Genomic DNA, 8,989 nt, shown 5'->3' on the forward strand with positions numbered 1-8,989 from the left:
GGCCCAATTCCTGCAGGGCCCAGACAACCACGGTAGCAAAGTTGGGGACTTGTCCCAACACCCAACTCCAGGTGGGCAGCTTGCCAGAGGCTTAGGTCTGTATCTGGTGGCACTCTCCAGGGTCACTTCTTGAAGTCCTCCTCTCCAGCCTGTGGGATGGGAGCATGAAGGAGCCAGTGCCTTGTGTGACTACGAACTACTCTGGGGCCACTTCTGGCAAGATCCCTAGGTCCCCCATTTCCTGTCCTGTTTGGCTCACCTCAAATGCTGTGTCAACAATCTCATCAATGACAGAAGCCTGGGAACGGAACTTCTGCTGCTGATATTCCACCCCAGCCACCAGCTGCAGGAATTGGAACTGGAGCTCCCGCTGCCTGAAGGGACAAGGTGTGGGGGGCTGGGCTCCGCTGGCCTGCCTCTATTCTTTCTGGGCCCCCAGAGCTCCCATATGGCTCTTCTTGCCAGTTTCCCCCAAAACTTACATCACCCAAGACCTCCTTTTCTATTTTGTTTCTTTTTCAGTACCTAGAAAAGCCCCCATGTCTGCCTGCACCATGGAGAATTCCAGAATTAAATTGCTCACCTACCCATCTGATGCTCCCTCATCTAACCCAAGCCTCTCCATAGACCCACTTAACCACCCACCCACATTCATCTACCCCAGCCTTCCCTCACTTGGTCCTCCCTAGATCACTCATCCACCTACACCGTGACCATACTGTGCGGGAAGCCATCCACCTAAACACCCACCCCTTCCCCCATTCTCCCACCATCCCTTCTACCCCATTCATCACTCCACTGGATCTTACCAATCTATCCACCAAATACAGCCAACACTGTAGGATGCTCCAAGGACATAGATGAATAAGAAACAGACTTTGCCCCCAGAGCCAGAACACTGACCTGCTCTGGTTAAGTGTAAACATGGGGTGCTGAGGGCACAGGGAGGGGAACCTCCCCCCATGCTGGGGGTCTAGAAAGGCTTCAGGAGGGACTGTCCTTAGAGGTGAGGGACTGTCACTGAACTGAGTTTGGAAGACAGATGGGAGTATGCCAGGTTGGAGCAGGGCTCCTGGAGCTCTGAATCTCAAGAACATTCAGAGAGAGCTCTGAATCTCAATAACTGTGGGGCTCAGGGCAGGCTTCAGGGGAAGCTGCTGCAGGGGGTGGGGTGGGTTAGTTGAGGTGCATTTGAGAAGTGTCAAAGCGACATCAAAGGGGGAACAGAGGGGGGAAAAGCCAAGGTTACACCAAGAACCACTCTTGGGGGAGGGTCCCTATGGGGATGATATCCCCAGGGAAAGTGTCTCCACGTGCTAAGAGCCCAGACCAGAGTGGTCAGGTGCTAGAACATGAAGGATGAACAGGAGAGCGCCCCAGGAGACAACTGGAGCCAGGATTGGAACTGAACTCTCCCAACTCCTGGTCAACTGAGCCTGACACCAGCATCCAGAGAACATTCCAGGCAGAGAACAGTGCAGGCAAAGGCCTATGGGTAGAGAAGTATGTGCCATGCTTGGGAAAGAGTGTGGGCAAACAAGGTTGTGCCAGTTGGGGGTTGGTGGCTGCAATGATATGAGGTTAGCAGAGGACTGGTCAGACAGGGCCCTGGATGCAGGCCATGAAGCTTGGATTTTCTCTTGGATGAGAGGAGCCCAGAGGCTGGACAGGGGAGGCAGCACCTGGCTTTCAGACAGAGGGGTCTCAGGAAATCCAGGTCTGAGAGCCAGGAAGCAGGAGCCTATGCCAAGGACCCCAGTTCCAAGCAAGAGTCCCCAGTCACAAGTCCTCAGCTGGCCTGGCCCAGCTAGTCAGATGGACAGGATGAGGATCAATCATCTGGCTGAAGACCCTTTACCCAAGCTGTTCTGCCCACAATCCCTTCTCCCAGCTGAAGTCTGCTCAGCCTCCAGGGCCCAGCACAAGTCCTTAGAGGCGAGGCCTTCAGGGACAGGAATGGAGTTGGGTCCCTGGAGCCCTCAGTGGGCCTGGCCCTGACAAGGGTCCAAATGGTGCTTAAGTGAAGAGAGGAGCAGAATCCCTGCTACAGGAAGGTCCCATGGTGCAGGAAGCCAGGGGCCACTCCTGGTCTCCACATCCCAACCCCGTTCCACTCCCTTGCACAGAGGTGGCAATGTCCCTTTCCCTCCAGTCCTACTGCCAGCCCCAAGACTGCCTCACTTGACCTGAGGCCACCCTCCCTTCTCATCTTCTCACTTGTCAGTCATGGCCCCAAACTTTCGGTCGATGAACTGATTCCACAGGGTGGTCTCGCTCACTGTCTCCTCAGGCTCTGGAAGAAGAGAAAGTGGGGCGGGGTGGGGTGGGGTGGGTGAGTAGGAAGATGCCTGGATCTGCAGGGAGGAGGAACGCCAGTGTCATGGAGGTTCACAGAGAGGGCCGAAGGCATTTCCATCCCTGATGCCCAAAGAGTTTGCTTCTCCAGGCACAAAGCATGTCCCCATCCCGCTCCATTCCCTCTTATGTGTGTTTGTGGTGCTGGGGTTGGAACTCAGGGCCTCTCACGTGCTGGGCAAGTGCTCTACCACTGAGCTACACCCCCAGCTCTGGTAAGTGTTCCACTTTTCTTGTGGAGCCACCCCACCCCTGTGTGGCCCATGTTGTCTTGCTGGAGGTTAGCCCTTCCCACAGTTCCAAGGACACGTGAGGGCAGCCCGGCCAGTTACAGGCTACGTGATTGGTTCAAAACTAGGCAATGATTCTACTGGAACTATGCATGCTCATTTCTGGGATTTTGTTGGAATTTGCAGAAGACCATCACTTTTCTGCTGGTAGAGGTATGGTTGGCTAAACTGTAAGGACTTGGCACTCTACTTGTTGGTGACCCTTTTGCTATCACAAGAGAAAACTCACTCTAAAAACAAACCCACACAGATGCCCATAGAGCAAATATAAAAGACCAGATTCTGATCATCATTTGTGCCCTGGATTAAGACATTCTTTTTTTTTCTTTTCTTTCTTTCTTTTTTTTTTTTTTTGGTACTGGGAATTTGACCCAGGACTTTGCCATGCAGCCACATCCCCAGCCCTTTTTTTATTTTGAGATAGGATCTCATTAAATTGCTTAGGGCCTCACTAGATTGCTGAAGTTGGCCTTGAATTTATGACCCTCCTGCTTCAATCTCTGAAGTAGCTGGGATTACAGGCATGCACCACTGCACCTGGCTAGATCAAACCATTCTCGAAAGCCCATGAACCCTCAACTTGCTAAGTCATTGGAGCCAATAAATTTCTCTTCTATTCTTCTCTTCTCTTCTCTCTCTCTCTCTCTCTCTCTCTCTCTCTCTCTCTCCCCCCCTTCTTTTTAATTAAACCACTCGAGGTGGCCCTGTGAATGATCCTAAGAGTGGGATTCTAGAGCTCGGATTTCAAAGTTCTGAGGAGGATCACAAGTTTGAGGCCAGTCTCAGCAACTTAGCAAAGCCCTAAGGAACTTAGACCGTGTCTCAAAATAAAATACAAAAAATGGCTGGGGATGTGGCTCAGTTGGTAAAGCACCCCGGGTTCAATCTCCGATATAAAAAGAGAAATCATCATCATCATCATCATCAACTTCTGAGGATCTTTCAGCAGGAAGAAAACCATCGGGCTCAAAATCAATACATCCAGGAAGTGAGGTGTGAAAAATGAACACATAGGGAAACTTATTTTCGTAGGCTCAGTCTGGGTCAAGAGACTCCAGACAAGTATATACAACCTTAATGAAACCCACAAAGGCAGTTGAAACCATCCATGGAAGAGTGACTTTCATGAACTTCCTAAGTTATTAATAGGAATGGGAGTTTGGTGAATCATACTTTGGCTTATTATTTGTTTTCCAAGTGGGTCTTTCTAGAATGGACAATAGATGCAATTTGCTTTAGAAGATTGTCCTAGAGGCCTTTGAATCAATGTACCAAACTCCAAAAGTCCTTCCATGTCATTAGGTTCTAAAACTGTAAAATTGAGGGTGATTCTGTGTCGGGCTGTGGAAGGAGGTAAGGTGGATAGAGATTGCCTATGCCCCTGGGGTGGCACAGGGTCTGGGCAGCTAGGTAGTACCTGTTTGCCTGAGCTCCGTCAGTGAGTCTTCCAGCAGATTCTCATGGATTTGGGCGGCCTTCTGAAGAGAAGAGGTCTGAGTCCTGCTGGAGTCCCCTGCCCCCATCCCTGGAGCACCCTGGCCCCCCCTCATGTTTCCCAGGACATTTGCCCCGTGTGGCACCTCCTGTTTTACTTTCTCCAGGCCTCTGAGCAGTGCCATCTGGAAGTTATCCACCAGGACAGCGATCACCAGGCTGAGGAGGGGGACAGCGAGGTGCTTTCAAGGGGAACACCAGAAGAGAGGCATGACCAGGGTGAGGGGCTGGGGTGGGGACTCCTGGGACAGCTTGGGAGTGAGGCTGGGCAGCAGAGCAGGGTCCTCACTTGAGGAAGATGAAGTATTGGATGATGATGTAAATCATGAGAATGGGGATGATATACCAGGCGCCTGCGGGAGGGGGAGACAGGAGTGTCAATCGAGCAGTCTCCTCCCACCCTTGCTGCACCCCTACCACAGGCTTCAGAAGCCCCGAATCACAAGTGGGGTAGCTGAGCCCTCAAGGTCTGTGTGCCCATCTCCTGCCCTCTGCCTACCCCGGGCCCTGCTGTCCATGTAGATGAGGGACCAGTCATCCAGGGTGAGCAGAGTGAAGAGGGTGAAGATGGTGGTGAAGATGTTCTGGAAGCGCATGGGGTCCGATTTGCGGAATAGTGCCCGCAGGACCACAGAGAAGAGGACTGGTTGTTTAGGACCAAACCAGGCTCCTATTTCCTGCCCCTGTGCCCTTCCTCCTGCTTTCACCCCTGCCGCCCTGTCCCCTCCACGCACTGCCCCAGCCGCAGGCACAGGATACAGAGGCAGGTAAACATGAGTGTTAGGATGGCCGCGATAGATGGCAAGGAGTGGCCCAGGGTTCCTGTCACTTCCTGGAGGCTGTTCAGGACGCTGTGGGCAGAGATGGAGAGGGAGGTGAATCAGTGGGGGTGGGAGGAGGTGAGTGGCAGTAGCCAGAGCTGGTACTGAAAGCACAGGGTCCCTGATTTGCTGGTGACTTGGGGGAATCCTGTTGCTTCCCTGGAAATGAAGAGGTGGCTCCCAGGGATGGCTCCCAGAAGAGGCTTATTGGAAGCAGGCTGGGGTCTGCAGCCACCCTTGCCCCATCATTTGAGCAGGTCACAGTGGATTCCTTGGTTTGTTTTCTGATGTTGTTTTTGTAGGACTGGAAATTCAACCCTGGGTTTGGTGCCTGCCAGGCAACACTCTGCCTCGGAGCCACATCCTCAGCCCCACAGTGGATTCCTTGGGAACCCAGGCCTGTGTCCCCTCTTCCTTCAGAGTCCCTACAATCAGACCTGAGCCTCCGCAGTACTCGAATGGCCCTCAGGGCCCGCATGCTCTTGAAGACCTTGAGGATCCGGAAGAGGCTGTGGTTGTAGAAGGAGAAGGAGAGGGGGTTGACCTGCAGGAGCACGAAGTCCAGCACGGCCATGAGCATGATGAAGAAGTCTGAGGGTAGAAGGTGTCTGAGTGGCAGTGGCCTCCCTGGGCCAACGCCTCACTGCTCCTCCTTCCTCCTTAGCCTCCCCCAGGCAGTTCAGTGCTGCCTTGCCACCGGCCGCTGCCCCTTCTCCACCCACCCAGATTGTTCCACAAGTCGAAAAAGTATTCCAGGCCCAGAGCAATGATCTTGAGCAGGGCTTCCATGATGTAGATGCAGAGGAAAATGCAGTCCAAGACTAGGAAGTACCACTCTGTAGGGACACCAGGGGCTCATCAGGACTGTCCCCAGCCTCCCAGCCTCCTCCCTCTCCCTCTGCCCACAGCGACCTCCTGCAAGCCCAAATACCCATGCTCTCCCTGGGTCTGCCCTAAATGGCTGTGCGACTTAACCACACTGTACCTTCATTTTGTGGGCAAAATGGGGATAATAACAGTCTGCTGGACAGAATTGTCGTAGGCATTAAATGCATTTCACGAGTGCTTAGAATAGAGATGGACAATGACCATGTGGCGGGTCCTTTCCTTCTCACTGCTCCAGGTAATTTTCGGGGCCAGCCTCCCCAGGCTTCCCACAGGCTGCTTTTAACTTCCTGCTCCCAGGGCTCCCCACACCCTGCCCACCCACAGCAGCATATTTAGAGCAGATGTGCCACCTGGTGGCTACATCTGTGAACAGCACAGCCTCCTGTTCAGTGGGTTTCCAGGTGACCTCTGTAGTGTCTTTCTTAGCCTGTCTCTAACACCCCAATGTCACTGTATTCAAAGGATAGAGGATCAAGTGTACTAAATTATATAAATTTCCTGGCCCTGGATGAGGCCCATTTAGAGCAGATGCGCCACCTGGTGGCTACCTGGTGACCTCCTCCACAGGAACAGGGCCCCTTGGTTCTTACCACCCCGGATCTCGACCTCAGCAAAGGTCTGGGCTACAAGCATGACGGTGTTGAGGCAGACGACGAGGAAGATGAAGGCTTCAAAGGCCAGGGACTGGGTCAGCCTCCAGATCAGTCTCCGGAAGCCCCAAATGAGGTAGCTTAATTTATTCCACAACCACTGGAAGAGGTCCATAGTGTGCATCTTCTTGTGGGCCCGCGGGGATCGGCCCACTGTAAGGAAGCCAGAAAGTTACATCTCTGTAGGGGGTGTGGAGATCTCATGCCCCCTCCCAGACTGGTTGGGGATCATTATCAACCCTGCCTGTTGGCCTGCTGCCATTCACCGATAGCACTCTAGGCTAGTCCTGTGCTGGTCTTGACCAAAGTCCTGACTTCCGTCACACCAGGGGCCAGCCCGTTTGGGATTTGGAGTGGCTTGAGTGGATTCTGAGGGTTCCTGGCACTAAATCTCCACATCTTTATTTGCCCACATGGCAGCTTATGCATGGAAAGCCTCACTCTCCTCACCTCATCCTCTTGCTGAGCCTCCCTCTCCCTTTGAGATCCTTGAATTTCCCTTCCTCCTGGATGCCTATCTTGCCCCCATCCAGTAAGTTACTCATCCCTCTTCGCTTGTTTGTTGTAAGACTATCGCCATATTTACTGAACTACTAGGAACCAAATCTGGGAGTTTGTGAGTTACCAGATAAGGTCCCTCCCTACCCTCCAACAGGGCCCTCATGCAGGCACTAGTTCCCAGTCTCCATCCTCAGCGGCTCATAGTTAGTAGGGGAAAGTGGACACACAGAAGCCACCGAGGTACAAGTTCTGATATGGAAGACAACAGGCTCCTAGTACTGGATAGCCTCTGATGGCCTCAGTGACCCCCTCAGTCTTAGATCCCCCTTGAGAGCAGGAGCCATGCTGGATCCTTCTTTTTTATTCTCCCAGGACCTAAGCAAGTCAATAGAGGTTCAACATTTGAGAAGTAAATATGTGAGCAAAGCAGTGACCAAGTGAAGAAACACCTCGTGGCCTGCAGAGGTGCACAACGCAGGGAATGAAAGAGCGGATGGTGAACAGTGAGAAGGGGAACTAGCGGGCACAAATGGGTGCAGGTGAATGGCAAGCTTCCTGATGTGTGCAAGGTCAGACCCAGCTGAATCTGGGCTGTGCGGTGGGGTCTGGGGTGGGGAGGACCAGAAGAGACTCACGTTTGCGCTTCTGAAAGTGCTCATCTTCACTCCAGCTCTGTGTGTCTTTGGAGCTGCGGGGGTGAATCTTGCTGGACCTCCGAGAGGGGGATGAGTAAAATGTGACATGGGACTGAGTCACGCTGTGCCCCCAGCTTCTGGTGTGAGTTATGCCAGGTGAGTGGGATGCCGTATAAGACGGGGAGCTGCCCAGCAAGCTGCGGGACTTGCGTGGCTCTGTGGTTGGTGGTCCGCTCAACTTGTTCTCCCCGGGGTGGTGCTCACCAGAGTACTCCCTGTGGTGGTGACCACCATGATGATGCACACCACGGAAGTTGGACCCCTCAGAGGAATGGTAAGAGGAGCTCTCTCCATGAGGAGTATGTCTTCGGTGGTGGTGGGAATCAGGATAGTAGGGCCTGCTGTAGTGGTGGGGTTCATGTAGATGGGCCTCATCATGGTGGTAGTCTTCACCATGTTGGTAGGGCCTCCCATGGGGATGGTGGGGAGGCTCGCCTTGGGGGTGATGGGGAGGCTCACCTTGGTGGTAAAACGCAGCAGAGGAATACTGGGATAAATTTTCTCCAAGGTGATAGGTCTCACCATAGTAGTTATGAATTTGATCTTCACCAGGATGGTGGGCCCCAACATGATAGTGGTGCCCACCAGAATGGTGATGCTTGCTATGGTGGTGGGGCCTGCCACGGTGGAAGGAATCAGTATGCTGGTGGGACTCCCCATGGGAGTGGGTTCCACCACGGTGGTGGGTTCCAGAAATGTGGGACCCACCACCACGAGGCATCCTACTACCATAGTGATGCTCATCATTAAAGTGGTCCTCACCAGAAGAATGTTGAGGATGGACAGTGCCATGGGGGAGACCCTTACCAGGGGATGAATAGTGGTGAGCCCTGCCACGATAGTGGGCCTCGTCACGGTGGTGGAAAGGATAGGAGTAGGGATTTTCAGAGTCTTGGTAGTGAGGTCCACCATGATGACGGAGCCCACTGTGATGGTGGGGCCCCCTGTGGTGATGGGTCTCATTATGGTGGGCTCCACTAGGGCCTGGCCGGTGGTATGGGGATGATGAGTGGGGGCGAGATAATGTATCCAAGTCATTTTGAATTCTTTCAGTCACTGAGGATTGATCCATAACTGTGCTGGGAATGGGAGAATGAAGAGAGCTAAAGAGTTGGAACCAACAGTTCCCTCCCCGGATCTCTCTTCTCTCCTAAGCTGAGCTTAATGTCAACTGTGGCACTGGGCTTCTAGGAAGGCCTGACTCTTCTCTTGGAACTCTCCTCTCTGTGATGTCATTAGCAGGTTTGGACCTCATTTGCAAAAGCCTCCTCCTGAACTATTGTTCAGAATCAAGA

The 8,989-nt window shown here is 53.1% G+C and overlaps 1 protein-coding gene across 1 annotated transcript; it reads right to left on the reverse strand.

Annotated features, from left to right (window-relative positions):
- Positions 1 to 42: 42 nt before the first annotated feature.
- Positions 43 to 8,766, reverse strand: CATSPER1 (cation channel sperm associated 1; the record flags this gene model as incomplete). The annotated part of the gene is made up of 14 exons (XM_081269378.1): positions 43 to 149; positions 260 to 374; positions 2,218 to 2,293; positions 4,063 to 4,123; positions 4,226 to 4,298; positions 4,429 to 4,492; positions 4,639 to 4,782; positions 4,899 to 4,990; positions 5,398 to 5,551; positions 5,683 to 5,796; positions 6,439 to 6,651; positions 7,635 to 7,701; positions 7,899 to 8,311; positions 8,502 to 8,766. The coding sequence occupies 14 exons, from the start codon at positions 8,764 to 8,766 to the stop codon at positions 123 to 125; spliced, it is 1,878 nt and encodes a 625-aa protein (XP_081125504.1). The 3' UTR covers positions 43 to 122.
- Positions 8,767 to 8,989: the final 223 nt, after the last annotated feature.

Source organism: Spermophilus citellus (genome assembly GCF_964194105.1).
Source record: "Spermophilus citellus genome assembly, chromosome: 2".
NCBI classification, from domain to species: domain Eukaryota; kingdom Metazoa; phylum Chordata; class Mammalia; order Rodentia; family Sciuridae; genus Spermophilus; species Spermophilus citellus.